The following is a 15320-nucleotide window of genomic DNA, read 5'->3' as shown; positions in this document are numbered from 1 at the left end:
AAACTAGCAAATAATTACACCGATAATCGGATATAACAGATTAAAAACAGATCAATAATAGATTTAAGCCTTTTAATTAAAAAAAAGGATCAGTGAACATGTATATGTAAGGTGTTCATATATATATATACACACACAGAGACACATTTTTATTTCAAGTCTCGCACAGAACTCAGTATAAATAGTTATTTTATTAACTGTCTCTCCAGATTATCAACAACTTGTGCATCATTCACAAAACTAAGATCTGAAGCAAAATAAAAACAAAACTACCTTGATATAAAAATACTGTACATGCCCCCCAACCCCCAGTATGTTCAGGTTTTAACAAAATTTACAATCAATCTGTTAGAAATGATGTTGGTGTGAATCTGCTGGTTAGTGTTTAACAAAAAGTTTTTTTTCCTGGATCGTTTGACTACTCGTATTTAATTTTTTACTCAAAGGGCTATAAAACTTGCCCACCAACAGTAATTCAATAATCAGGCCCTGTCAGAACCCAAGCCATCTTTGTGCTACAATTCTTTAGTAATAACTTTTGTGTTGTTGGATTTGTGTGTTTGAAAACACCTTCATATTAGGCGGATTTATACTTCATATGTTACAGAGAGACCTTCCGACCATTTGTCACCATACTCAAAACACATCTTTGGCAGGTGTTTGTGCAAGACTAGTCTCCAACTAGAAGAACTGCATTTGTATGTTAAAGCACAAAGTCGACAGTTAATAAGAATGGAGAAAAGTCTAATCGTTGATGACTGCAGGGCTCAGTCCTGTTCCTCGTCAGTGGCAGACTGCTGCTCAGCAGCTTCGTCCTCTGAACTGGCCTGGCATGCTGACGTATGGAAAAGACGCATCAAGTCCCGAAACCTCCTTGAAACCTGCAGAGAAACTGATGTTAAAAAAAGGCAAAGAACATAAGCTGTAAAAAGAAAAAAAAAAAAACCTCTTTACTTCACTGGCTGTTTTGTTGCCAAGTTGCTCTGACACAGCCTGAAAGGTGCTCTGATTGGCTCCTTGTTGCTGACAGGCAGTAAGGATCACTCGATCAGCCTCCCTAAGAAACAGATGATAAAAGAGGACCATGTAAAACACAAGCAACATCAGTTGATACTCAAAAACACATCACGGCAGTGTGTGGCAGTGCTCACCTGGTCCAGAGAATGACCCTCTCTCCACTGGGAGTGAGGGAGATGTTTTTGGCACACACTGGTGTGTCTAAGGCTGGACTCAGTGTGCTCTGCTGAGTGGTATCTCTCTCTCTTGATTCAGATGAATCATCTTCATCTCTACTATGCTTCTGTACGGTCGTTTGATGCCTCTCCTCTTCGTTTTGCTTTTCGTCATCGTCTTTGTTTTGTATTTTCTGCTCTTCTGGGATGGGGACAGGGGGTTTCTCTCCTCCCTCCAATACAGGCCCATCACCATCTGCATCTACATCTACATTTTAAAACACATATATATCTGTTATAATGCATGTAATACATACAACAATATAGTATATATTGATTTAAATAAGCAAAAAAAAATTAGCTCAATGTTCATTCAAAAGTTTTGGGATTTAAGTAAATTGTTCTTTAAAATGAAGCAAAGAAAAACAAGCAAAAAAGTCAAATATACCTTAAGGAACTGTGCATTTAACATTTTATTCTCATTTCATTTTATTCTCTAAGATTAATTTATAGAAATTTGGTTTTACCATGATGTGGACTGTTTGCTCCACTGCCAGTCTCATCTTTAACCTCTTTCTCCGCCTCTCCATCCTCCCCTTGTCCTCTTTCCTCTTCTTTTTCTTCCCCTCCCCTGTCAGATTGTGCATCGGCAGACGGAAATGCAGAATCGCGACTCTTTAGAACCTTAGAGCCATTACTGGTCTGATGACCAAAAAAAATTATTAATAAAAACAAAACATAAAGAAACTAGTCTCCAACAAAGCATTTTAAAGACAAGTTATGTGAAACCACTAAAACACAGTAAGCACCTTGTTGCTATGACAACGCAAGCACCCCTTTCTCTTATGCCTGCGATGTTTGGCATCATGACTGGAGTCATGACAAGGACATAAGCAATCTTTCTCAGGCCAATCACAGTCCTGAAGAAAAGCATGTGATTACCAACCAGACAAAAATGTGAAAAACAGAATTCACTGGGATGAACCAAATGAAGATACCTTATAGTTGCCATGCGTGTGCATTTCTTTCCTCCTCCTCCTCCTGCTGCTGATCTGTCGAATTTTGTGGGACTCTTCATCCTCCTCTAGGTCAGGCAGAGTGACTTCCTCAAATCCTGCCCATACACCAACTCTAGAGCCCACACTCATCCCTGCTTCTCCATCTGTCCCAGTACCCACGTCCTCCGGCCAAACCGCCTCCTCAAACTGGCCGGGACGTGCTGGGGGTGGACGCATCTCATCAAAAAACATCCAAAATTCTCCCTGTAGGTGCGTGTGGCCCTTAAGAAGGGTGGCCATCTGTGCTTTGAGCTGAGTTACAAAAGCAGAAATAATGGGATTGAGAAAGACAAAAATAATAAACAATCAAAAAAAAAGTTATTAGGTACTTGCTGTGAAGCTACAGACAAATGAGTTAATAGTATTAAGTAATGCTATTTCATGCACATGTTGATGTTTAAATTAATATTTTAAATATCACTCCTATGCTGCATTTATCAAGTTAAAAAATACACTGAAAAGTAAGCACAGTAAAATTGTTGAATATAATTTCAAAAACTACCATTTTAAATTTGATCATTTTAAAATGCAATTTATTTCTTTAATGGCAAAGCTGAATTTTCAGCAGCAATTATATTAGTCCTCAATTTCACATGATAATCCAGAAATCATTCTAATATGCTGATTTGGTGCGAGACATTTCTTCATACAGTCTCAGTTGAATAGCTTGCTTAATATTAATGTGGAAACCATAATTTTTTGTCTGGAATCTGTGATGAATAGTTAGTTTAAAAAGTACAGCATTTATTAGAAACAGAAATCTTTAGTTGTTTTAGTTAAATGAATGCTGATTTAGATTTATTTCATCTAAATAATTAAGTGTACTTTTGAATAGTAGCGTACCTCTACAGGGCAGTGCATTTTATACACGAATACATCTATACATACCTCTTCAATCCCAGCAGGACTCAAAGGACTTCCACTCTGCAGTGCTCTCACTATCTTTTGGTAATGAGAAGGATTCTCCCCAAAACTGATTTCCAACTGACGCAGGAATCGACGACTCCTCTCAAACGCTTGCTGCTCTTCAAACTGTGGATGGGAGAGCAACAGAAACAGTTGTTTTCTTTTTTAAGTGATTGCATTATTTAAATCAGTTATTTGAACAATTCACTCTTCTGTCTATAAGATGATTGCAATTACCAGTCCACACTCCAGAGCTTGCTCAGGCAAAAGGAAAGCAGCAAAGTCCTTGAGCAGCTCAGGCCAGTCTTTGAGAAGAACCTTCAACTGGGAGAACAACTGTACAACACTGCGACTCTCCCCCGCCTGGTCAAACTCATAAAGCAGCCCTAAAAACTCCTCCACCTTACCAGGGATGTCTTGCAAGGCCTCACGCACCTACAACAGCACAAGAAGAGAGAGTAATTAGAGAAAGAGACATGTAGTGATTCTCTCATAAACCATGTAAAGGAGATGCTAGTGAATCAAAGATCCAAGTGGTCTGACCCTGTTGAGATAAGCCTGGGCAAAAGCCATATCTTTGCTCTCTCTCATTGGGTCGTTGTCCAAGATGTGGTCATCATATAAAAGGAGCAGCTTTGAAGTATCTTTACTTCCCCGTTCCTGACGTCGACCACGCTTCAGACTACGAGGGGGTGGGCGACCACGACCTGTAAGGGCAGATACACTGAATCAACTGAATAATTCATACTTAAAAATTAATCCACAATGGTTCAATTCAACGGAAATCCCTGAAAAAAAACACAATCAGGTGTTATAAGCTGAGCTGACCTCTTCCACGTCCCCCTCCTCTCCCGCTGATCTGAGGAGGATCGTCACCGGGTAATGCCTCTCCCTCAGGAAGCTTTCCACCTTCTCCTTCCCCTGCTTCCATCTCGTCACCCTTCATTGCACTGTCATCCTCATCTTCCGAGTTCTCCTCCTGGGAATTCTGGGATGCTGGGGAGTTTTGGGAATTTGGGGAGGTTGGGGAGGTGGGGGATGTTGGGGACGTGGGCGAGTTGTCTTCCTCTGAGTCTCCCTCTCTGCACAGTCTCCTCTCGGATGCCAACCAGGTCAACTTCTCCATTGTCTCCTACCGAGGGAACGCAGAGGAAACAAATTAATAAAACTCCAGAAAGAAATACAATAACTCCTCTGAAATTGTAATTGTGTTTATTAATTATGATTCACAATTTACACTGGATGATGCTTTTACCATTATCTGAAGCAACAGCGTGCCATATTTTTACATGAACATAAGCTGAAAACACTAAATGAAAATCCTGTATTACTTTAATACATAATTAAGCCTAAAAGTCAATTCTACATTGGATTGGTTTATTCTTTAAACAAAAAAGCTAAACTATAATTTATCGTTACACTAAAAATTAAACAATGGAAAAAGTATTAACACAAAGTATTAAACAAAACACATTAAGCACGCAGTATAAGTGAACTTTAAAAATAATATAATAGCATTTAGCGTTTAGTAAATCGATTAATTGTGCAGCCCTAATATATAAGCACCAAATTGATTATAAACCTATTAATTTGTATGTTATATACTGTAAATGTAACCGTGCATGCTCCTTTAATCTTTCTTATTTATAAATGCAATTTTTTTGACAAATATTTAGACAAACCTGAAGCTCTGGAACCGACAACACAGATTCCTCTGATGCTGATGACATCACTTCCTCTTCATCTTCATCCTGTGTGAGGTCATCAAAATCCTCCTCTTCTTCATCCCTCTCTCCATCTCCATCCTTCTCCTCCCTTCCTTTGTCGCCACTTCCATCCCCATCCGTTTTCCTGCCACCTTCTCCATCACCATTCTTCTCACCTTCATCTTCATCATGTTCTCCATTTCCCCTACTTTCCCTCTCCTCGTTCCCGCTGCTCTGTTTCTCTCCCCCACCGGACTGATGCTCCTTCCCATCGCCAGTGCTGTGTTTGCGCACTCCTGATGTTTCCTGTCTGCCAGAGGTGGATTTGACAGGAGGAGACTCTACAGCATCCGTCTCCACCGTCGCAGAAGATTCAGCACCACTGTCCGTGCTGGTCAAACTGGAGTCTGGGCTGCAGGAGGACTCAGAGAGTGCCAGGAGCGGACTACCAAACAAAGCACCTGCCATTTCCTCTTCCCATCGGTCACCAACCATTTCCTCAACGTCTTCTTTTCTAATTGGCAGTGATGTGGCTGGCGTTATGTTGTTTAAAGGCACCTCAGGCCTACCTTTGTCATTTAAGACTATGGAGCCAGTAGGGATGTCAGAACAGTTTAATTGCTGGGATACACTTTCTGGTGCACCCTCAGCAGGAAGTGGAGCAGGTTGGTTAAGAACGATGGAGTCTTGGGGCAGAAGAACATACTGAGGAATGCCTGTAGATGAAACGGTTTGAACCAGCACAAACTGAGAACTGTCTGCTGCTGTTACAGGAGAGAAGACATTCTTTTGACCATTTTTCACATTATGCTGTATGGGAGTGACGTCTTTCACGGTTTGCAAAGAGTCAAATTTGGATCTCTGTGTCGTCTTTCCAATGTAGGAATTTGAGGTGTTTTTCAAGGCATGTGTCCCAGGAACTAACTGTATGACAAAGTCCTGAGAGGGAGATGTGACCAGTCTGGGTGTGGTGCCATTTTCATTGGCTTTGATAAGAATGACATTATCTGATGGAATATTCTGTGTGACATTCAAGGATATTGGCTGATCCATAATGACAGAAAGGTTGCTTACGTTTCCTATATTGCCAGAGGACAGGGGCAAGAGCTGGGGCAGCCGGTGGGCTGGTCTCAAAGGAGCAAATTTTCTAGGCATGGTCCGCTTATTGTGTTTAATGGATGTTTGCTGCATGCCACACATCTTGACTGTCTCAGTACTAAGTAGAGGGATGTCACTTGGGGGTCTCTGGACTGCAGTAGAGGGCAAGTTGGCAGGAGGGTGTGCTGGATTACCAACCCCAAATTCTGGAGTGGCATACTGGAAGTTAACAGGATAGGAGGTGCTCAGTGGGACAGTCCCATGTGCAGGGGTTAAAGGGGGCTGAACCAATGGGAACACCCCATTTATAGGAGTGCTAGGTGCTTGTGTTAATAATATTACACCATGTGATGGTAGTGGTGTGGAGACGTTGGTCAATACAGTTCCAGAACTTGCAGGAGGAGCTTTAGCCAGTGGTGTGAGAGCAGGATGGGTGAAACCACGCAGAGGCCGAGATTTGGGCTGTGAAGGGCGAGTTGGTCTCTGTGAAGGGTGCAGATGCAGAGTGACGCCTTTAGGAAGGAATTGGGGGTAGCATGTTCCTTTCGGGAAGACAAGGGTATGACATTTGTTGGTGGAGGTTGCCTTTAAACTTCCCTGACAAACTGTCCTATGGATGTATGGCAAGCTTTTCTGTAAAGAAATTTGAAACCATCAGGAGTATACTCAGACAGATGTATATGTTTTATATGTATATGCTTTATAATGGTTTTAGTTAAAGAATCTAGGGCAGTGATTCTTAACCACATTCAGATTGGCTAATATGGGCACTAATCTAGGCTTCTTATACCTTTAGCCAGTTGGGCAGGATATCTTGCTCTCTCTCCACAGGAGGGAGTTCCTCTCCAGACACCACAGGTCTGCATATCAGTGGCAAAAGAGGGACCACACGATTCTGGCAGTAAAACTAAGAAAAATTACAATATTACATTGTCATGTTTTTTAACCTCAGTTAATCTTGATTAAGTATTTTAATTTGTTTCAGACGGTGTTGAAATCATAGATAATTTACTATTTAAAATTGGGAAAAGCAGGGAGCAGATGTCCACCACCAATCAGAGATCAGTTCATATATTAGTGTATATGAAGACAGGATAGATAAATTATATCACCTTGATGATGTTAGGTGGGGCTCTGGGGGCCACCATGTCCTTCACACGCACACGTAGCTGTTCCTGACGTTTGGGCCGGATTAGATAGCGGCTCATCAGGTGATATGGGAACTCTGTCTGAGCAAAGTGCTTCAACCCCAAGACTAAGAGACTGTAGAGAGGTTAAATCAGGGACGAGAGAAAGGCACAGGGTAAATTGGGTGAAGGTATGGCTCACTGCTTCGCTAAGTGTTTGCTAGGCGGTGTCAGTTGTTCAAACTCCACAAAGTGCTTGTTTTGAAACAAGGCTCTGCAAAGAGCCCATATTAACATTTCTTCCTTCACTTATCAATTCCAGTATTATTGGTGTGACATTTGCAAAAAAAAAAAAAAAAAATTGAATTGAATTGCACCATCTCAGACCAAGTACTATTTCACAGACATTACAAAAATCCTTTAATACTTAAAAACATCTGCTCTCTATTGTAGAAATTGTGTAAAATGGGCATAATTCAGAGAATGTGTAAAAACAAATCCACATTAATGGGTACCTTTTTTTGTACACATTTTAAAAAAGTGAAATATACGAGACACTAGACTATATACTATATATAATTAATGCATATGTTTATACAGCATACTAAAACATTAAAAATTGTACTCTCGTAATTAGGACAAAGCCATCTGTACCCATCTTCTCCTTTGGTGTAATAATGTTTGCTTCGTGGGGGATGCAGGACTGGGTCAAGCCTACAGTGCGGCAGAAGCTCTGGGTAAAGAAACACAGAGCGTGTGGCAAACAACCATGCAAGGCCAGCAGGGAGCAATGGGTACGAATGAGCTATAGAAACAAAGAAAACACTGTCATCACATATACACCTCTACACATGTGCGACTGATTTGATTAATTGGGTCATATGAAATAGACAGGAGATGCCTAACCTGAGTTTGGGCGAATGGGTTTGGGAGGAAGATACAGAGGAGAGGGACATTGCTTTAACTCCTCCAACAAGTTGAGGGAGGACTGCAAGTTACAGACCCTAAACATGCTTCTAAAACCCGGATTAACCACTGTCCTCTCCTTCTCTGCCCGCTCCGCAAATGACAGCAACTCCCCCTGTCAACACAGGACAGGAAATAATTAAAGGTAAAATTACAACAACTAGTCTCTCTTCAAAATCTCTAGAAAAATTTCAGAAAAGTGCCAAATTTAATTCTCATAATAACATTTAATTGTAATTAATTTAATTTAATAAAAAAATAACCTAATATAAAAATGTAATGTAAAAAAATGTTAATGTATATAACATAACTGAAAATAATATAAATTAAAATAGAGAGTAAACATGGTATAAAGCTTTTTTGTTTTCCTTCTAAAGTGTGAAGCAACACAAATTGTCTTTCCAGTGGTCACTTTTAAACCATGTTTAGCTTTACTTGATCCTTAAAGTTTCTGTGTTTAATCCCAAATTTTCTCACCAAGAAATGTTTGGTGGTTTGAGCTTCACTTTGTAGTGCCTCCACTGGGGTGCACAGCATATTGACCTGTGCCAGTAACTGGACATGCTGCAGAGGAGGAAAAACAAGGAGCATTAATCTCACCTTTCCGAAAAAAGCAACATTCTTTTTACAAATGACTAGATCCTTGCGACCAAATTGAGTAAATTGAGCATGTTTATTGTGCATGGTGGTGTTTAAAATTCTTACTTGCTGAATTTGCTGTTGTAGTTGTGCTCTCTGAGGAGACGTGACCACCAGAGGACAGCTGGGCTGCACTAGAATCATGCCAGGCCCAGATGCATGCTGGGTGGTCCGAACCTGGTTCTCCCGTCGCTGTTGCAAAGCATCCAGCTGTCCTCTGACTGTCCGCCTACACGCTGTCAACATGTGAGCCAGTGGTTCCTCAAACCTGATGACAAATAGAAACAGGTCAACTGGATGTTATAATGTGCAAAAGAAGCATTGATATGCAATTACAGCAAAGAAAATCTGTTGAACTGACATTCTGATAATCAAAATTTCAAGTATTTTAATAGTTTTCTTAACTAGTGATGCATAATATTTCAGTAACTAGTTGCTTACTTGATATTTTCATATCAAAATGCTTGATAAGGACACAAAAATGCAGAAAATCGAACCTGATGATTTTTTTTTTTTTTCATGACAGGCAAAACTTTCAGAGGCAGTATGCAAATGTGATTAACAACGTGGGGTCGTATTTATTTCTTTACATGCAAAAATCTTTTTACAGAAAAATTAGAAAAGTGGACATTCCAGTCACACCTAAACAAAATAATTTGACAGCTGCATATATACTCTGCATATATACTCATTGATTTGTATATTTTCCTCAACATATATGCTGACATTAATTAAAAATCGAATTGTTATGTCAATCATCAAATATGATAGGAAAAAATTTAAACATGCCAAGTCTCTTATACTCTTCCTAGCCTGGTAAATGACCATTACAATAAATGACACCGTGCGCGCACACACTCACTCTCAGTGTGGAAAAAGACAGCACAGTGTACCTCATTAACATTTAAAACCCCCATCAACCACATCTCTGTCTGTACCCAGATTATAGTGACGCACATGAATCACTACAAGCTGTAATGATCCCTTCTAAGTGTAAATAAGCTGCAACAGTGTGTGACATGTCCATCTCATGACAGTTTTGTGAAGACTGACACTATGCCATTTCCGTAACAACGTTAATTACCCTCATACTTCAAGACCACAGAGATGACGGGCTTTAAATAAGGGCTCAGACATGTACTGTTGATGATCAAAACATAAGAAAAAGGCGCATGCAGTTTAAGGGATGCCCTTTAAGTAGGTGTCAGAGGTTTGTTTGTGTGTGTGTGTGTGTGTGCGTACGTGCATTTAGCCGTTATGTTTTCCAGTAAATGAGTTCTATTTAAAGCCTCTGTGCCTGGATTCTGCACGTAGCACAGGCATATGGTGAAATTGTTTCAGCACGTCCACACCTGCACCTGTACAGTACTCAGCAGAAGGGGGAGGGTGTGTGTGTTCAGACTATAGTGAGTGTGTACATGTAGCTCTGCAGTGTCCATTTCTATGTCTTGGGTCTATAGTGAAACAACTGGACACATTAGAGCATTTCTCTGCCTCCCTACCCAAACAGACACAGCACTCCTTTGCTGCTCTGTCCCAAAGGGAGGACACGTTTGCATGCATTTGTTCAGAAAGAGGGGGGGGTTACCTAATGGCTTGAGGGACATTGAATTGTGGTGCATCACTGGCCTCACGTTCCTCATCTTCTTCATGACCCTCCTCATCTTGTTCATTAGCAGCCAACTCATCATGGAACTATAAAACAGGAGGGAAAATGAATGAGGAGTGACTGGATTTAGTTTGTTCCTGTTAGCATAAGGTCCACTTACTGTCTCAAACAGCTCTTCCATGAGCTCATTGACTTCCTTCTCTGGAAAATAAAAAGATGATGAAAACATTACTAAAAGTGAATACTTCAAACAGAGCATTTTAACCTGTAGAAAAACTCACTTGTGATACGAACAGCACGATCATTTCGATAATCCTCCAAATCTGGCTCATCTAAATCATCCAGGAAGTTATATTCAGGGTCATCGTCTTCATCAGCCTCTTCTGAAATACAGGGAATGATTTGTAAGATGAACTGTAACTTATGTGTGTTAGAACACACACACTGAGAAGAGATGCTAGGGGGAAACTGGGGAAAAGGTCAGGGGAAGAAAAACATGAGTGGAAAAAAAAACAGAGGTTGTACTTAACCACACACACACACACACACACACAAACATTAAACCTAGCGTCACACTCAGAGGAAGCCATTAAGACATTTAAGAAAAGTGCTTTGACAGCATTTATCTGAGTGCAACCAGCATGATAGTGATTTGTTTAAAGGACACAACCACACTTGGAGGTTCACTGGTTCAGCCCAGGCCAGTAAACAAGAATGAGAGGTGTCAAAACAGCCCCAAATAACATTATATGTTCTACCATTCAAACGTTTAAAGAAAAAAGTTTTTATTTTTACAAATGTTGCATTTAGGTGATCAAAAATACAATAAAAACAGTAATGTTAAAAATGATTACATTCTAAAACAAGTATTTATTCTTGTGTTCACAAAGCTGACTTTTCAAGGAGCCATAACTCCAGTCTTTAGTTTCACATGTTCCTTTAGAAATCATCTTAATATGCAGATTTGGTGCTCAATGACCTATTATTATTATTATCATTATCATTATTACTATTATTATTATTATTATCAGGGTTGGTCAAAAGAACAGCAACTATACACACACACGAGATGAGACTTTGTGCAGTGGTCAGACTCTCCCACAAACAATAAATTATTTTGCCAAGATCTTGTATGCAAATCTGGATGGAAATAAATGTTGTGACAATGGCAGAGGCTTATGGAAACAACGCCCTGGCAAATGAGTCCCATAACCAAGCTAAAAGCTCTCCAACAAAATATTAAAAATGTGTGACTTTTTGGAAAGGGCCAACATATATGTATAAATGTAAAAACAATTACAATATTTTTTGTGAACATCTTGTGCAGTATACACCACACCTGCTGACCTTCATTGTCCAGGTTAGAAGTCATGAGTCCTTGCAGCCATTGTGTCCATTCACGGTCCTCTGGTGTGGAGACATTATCGTACATATCTGGCGTGATGTCCGGCGCACAGAGCTCTGCCTCGAGCTGATCCAGAGGGACATCCCTCAGAGGACGCTTTGACCGAGTACGGCAAGCTACCAGACTGTGAGCTGGCTCCCCTCCACCACCACTGCTCAAAGTCTTCGGGCAGACAGACACACTAATATTACAGAGAAAAACATATATACTAGCAGAGAGATTTTTTTGTGAGTATGTACCTGGAAAGGCTCCATGCAGAGAGGACTGAGTTCAAGTTCTTTTTCCACAGCATGCAGTTTCTCAATAAAGGGGTCAGGGGCCCTAAGGGACCGTGCGGGACCACTGGATTGAGGAGGAGGAGCGGGGGGACCCATAGGCACTGCTTCAACTCTCAAGTGCCTGGAGAGCTTGGGCTTCTGTGACAAGGATGGAGGAAGAAGAAAGAGAGACTTAAACCTTGAATAACGTGCAAAAAGAATTAACTAGAAGTTTGCAAGCGATTATAATAATGCGTAAGGTACCAGTCTGGGGCTGTTGCTGGCATCATCACATTGAGGAGGTGTATGAGAGTATGGACGTCTGCTGCCGCGTGGCGAGGAGGCCGTGCTCTCCACATCACTCTCCAAAAAAGTCTGAGAGAAAATTCAAACATTTTCTTTTATAAGTCAGCCAAAAGGCTGTTACTGTAGTACTTGTAAAATGTACTTTAGTGACTTTTCTAATTAAGTATTTCAAAACCAAATTTAATCTGGTAATTTTCAGCAGTCATTACTCTTCAGTGACACATGATCCTTCAACAATCAAAAACTGTATTATCCATGATGAATGTCATTTTTATGAGTAGTGAGATCAGTGTTTAAACAATGCATATGTTATTTTGTCATATTTTGACTTTTTTGTCCGTTTGGGTTTGTGGGATGTGTGTAACTTAATACAAATGTGAAAATAATACTACAAATATGAAAATAATTGTACTGGTTACCATTTTCATGAGAACAATTTTTTTCAGCATTTATTTATTATTATTAAGTAAAATATTATATATGATATGCACCTCCTCTGCTGTTTCATCTTCTTCGTCTTCATCAGGACAATACTCTTCATCAGAGGAGTCCTCCTCTTCTTGGAGAGGAATGTCCACAAACTGGGGTGGCTAAGCAAACAGTACCAATTAGTATTGAACATCAATTAAAAAACAAACAACACAAAATCTCACAGGTGATACATACCTTAATCTCACATGGCTTCTTTATTGGAGAGATGTTCCAATTGCCCATCCCCTGGGGAAAAAAACAAAAACAACAACAATCAACACCCTCACTTAATCAAAACCTGCTTAAAGAGAGAAAAAAAATACTCACCACCCCTTTCTCTACAACTTCTTTGAGTTTAGAACGGGTCATTTTAGGCTCCTATATTACACAGAAAATAAGAGTCGATTAAAATAACCAATTTCCAAAGACTTCAAGACCTCCAGTATAAAAGTTAAATAATGGAGAAACTTACAAACATGGGCATATCTTGTGTGTCTCTTATAGCAGCTTTCATCATGGCCACAACATGCTCATTGGTTACCACCTCCTGAAGTATAAAAAAAAAAAAAAAAAAAAAAAAAAAAAAAAAAAAGGAAAATGTTTGCAATTTATTTTAAAAATAGTTGATGGTAGCATTTTTTTCATCTCATTCATCTCATTGAAAGCAGACTCACGTGGATGATGTTACGAACGTTGACAGAGGAGAGCTTGAGCTTTTTTGATTTGAGTGTTAAATCTCTATCCAGCTTCCTTAGCTCTTCCTCACTCTCTTCCTCTTCCTCAGGCTCTTTTAAAATTTTCTCCATCTCTCCATTCTTCTCAGGGATCTCTTCTTCCTCCTGAGTCATTCCACCCTTCTTTACATTCACTCCATTTCGTTTCTTTAGCCACTCCTCCCCTTCACACCTGTCCTCATCTAAAGGTTTACAAGCAATGAGACTTCAATCAGACTTTGGAAAAGCCCTAAAGTCAATAGTGATGTTATCTAGTGATGTTAGAAGGTTTTCTATCAAGTGAATGTGGTTAATGGCAAAGCTAAATTGTCTGACTCACCCACAGTGATGACCAGACCCAGCTCTGCATCCTCCTCTGACTGCAGTGGGGATGAAATTGGAGAGGAGGACTGGACACTGTCACTGTCAACCTCACCATGGCCTACACATACAGGAAATAACCAAATGTCAAGCTCTGGTGTAAACTTTACTCAAGTAATACTGCTTGTATCTACTACACTACCTGCATCAAAGTTCTGCTCATCACAATTGGTCGGAAGAACATTTCTGTCTGGAGACAGTGTCTGGATTAAGGTCCGGCTCTTGCTCTTGGTAGGGGTAGAGACCTTTCTTCTCCAAGAACTAGGAGACAGTTTGACAGAGAAAGAAGACCTGCTGATAGATTCTCTCTTAGGTGCTTTGGCAGGATTTGGGTGCGGTTCGGGAGAAGACGACTTGCGTTTCCACCCCATGTTCAGTCTGTCTCTGAGCCTGAAAAGACAGGGAACTACATTAAAGAAAAACTAGTTATACAAACTAATGTCTTCCAGCCAATCTTTAAGTCTGTATTCAATATATTATAAAACAAATAAAGCAATTAATTAACAGTCATATAAACAAAATAGTACAACATTATTTATGGTATGTCTAAAAACCCAACGAGCCACTTACCTAGTATGGAACAGAACCCATTATTAAAAGTAAGATTATAATTATAAATACATAAGTGTTTTGTTTATATTCAATTAAAAACAAAAGGGTATACCAGAACAGTGTATAAAGGAAAATATATGTTTTATTTCTAATTCCCTGATTAACAAGTGCAGAGAGATGGAGATCACAAACAGGGAATCTGTATGATTCTTTCTTCAAATGTTAGCTTATTGGCTAACTGAAGTTAGCATTGCGGACTTAAATAATACAAATCACATGGAAATAATTTAGATTTGTGACACGGAAGGATGTTATTTGCTGTTTTCACATTGCATAATGTAAAAAATCATCTTACCCACGAAAAAGCTTTTGTAGCCATCGGAAGCTTCCTAATACACATTAGCCCGCCGCTTCACAACAAACGGCGGGTGTTCCGGTAATTTCCTTCCCTCACAAACACAGACAATAACAGACCGTTCCCACGCCTCAGTAGATCTATCACGCCGACTGCATCCCTCGGCGACAAAATTTCAATAATATAACCTTTATTTAGTAGTTTTGCTCCTCTAAATAGCGTTTAACGATGAAAATATGGCGCGTTGACGTTTTTCCCAAAAATACAATAACGAACTTTTATATTACCGGGACCATCTGATTTGCTTCTTTATATATTTTTAAACACAATTATATATTATTACGACTCTATTCAACCCTGCTGTCAGCCTGTGAGTATTTTTTTTTTACTTTACAGTCAGGGGGGTTAGCAAAATAAAAAAAAACGTAAATAAATAAAATATTATTTTAGTTCATGGAACATACAGTTAATGGTCTTTCGCTTTCCTGATACCAGGCTACTAAAACATATAGTTTTATCAATTTTAGCAGCATGCATGTGAAATTCAACTAGGATATTATAACATAATGCCTAATTCTAATGTTGCTATCATAAAGGGA

The 15320-nt window shown here is 39.6% G+C and overlaps 1 protein-coding gene across 1 annotated transcript; it reads right to left on the bottom strand.

The window, feature by feature from the left end:
* Window positions 1–60: 60 nt before the first annotated feature.
* On the bottom strand, window positions 61–14838 carry gon4lb (gon-4 like b). Its single transcript, XM_043260494.1, has 31 exons — window positions 14722–14838; window positions 13957–14204; window positions 13774–13875; window positions 13395–13636; window positions 13193–13267; window positions 13048–13098; window positions 12916–12966; window positions 12741–12839; window positions 12208–12318; window positions 11926–12102; window positions 11629–11848; window positions 10563–10664; window positions 10442–10482; window positions 10261–10367; window positions 8739–8940; window positions 8511–8597; window positions 7974–8148; window positions 7722–7872; window positions 7053–7203; window positions 6731–6847; window positions 4819–6573; window positions 3965–4268; window positions 3680–3843; window positions 3374–3571; window positions 3119–3262; window positions 2171–2482; window positions 1982–2092; window positions 1700–1874; window positions 1152–1440; window positions 955–1057; window positions 61–881 (listed from the first exon to the last, which is right to left on the bottom strand). The coding sequence occupies exons 2-31, from the start codon at window positions 14183–14185 to the stop codon at window positions 768–770; spliced, it is 6159 nt and encodes a 2052-aa protein (XP_043116429.1). The 5' UTR covers window positions 14186–14204; window positions 14722–14838; the 3' UTR covers window positions 61–767.
* Between the last annotated feature and the right edge of the window lie 482 nt (window positions 14839–15320).

The sequence above is a fragment of the Puntigrus tetrazona genome, chromosome 16 (genome assembly GCF_018831695.1).
Source record: "Puntigrus tetrazona isolate hp1 chromosome 16, ASM1883169v1, whole genome shotgun sequence".
In the NCBI taxonomy this organism is placed as follows: Eukaryota; Metazoa; Chordata; class Actinopteri; order Cypriniformes; family Cyprinidae; genus Puntigrus; species Puntigrus tetrazona.
Note: the sequence above shows the minus strand (reverse complement) of the source record. Positions and strands in the feature narration are given on the sequence as shown.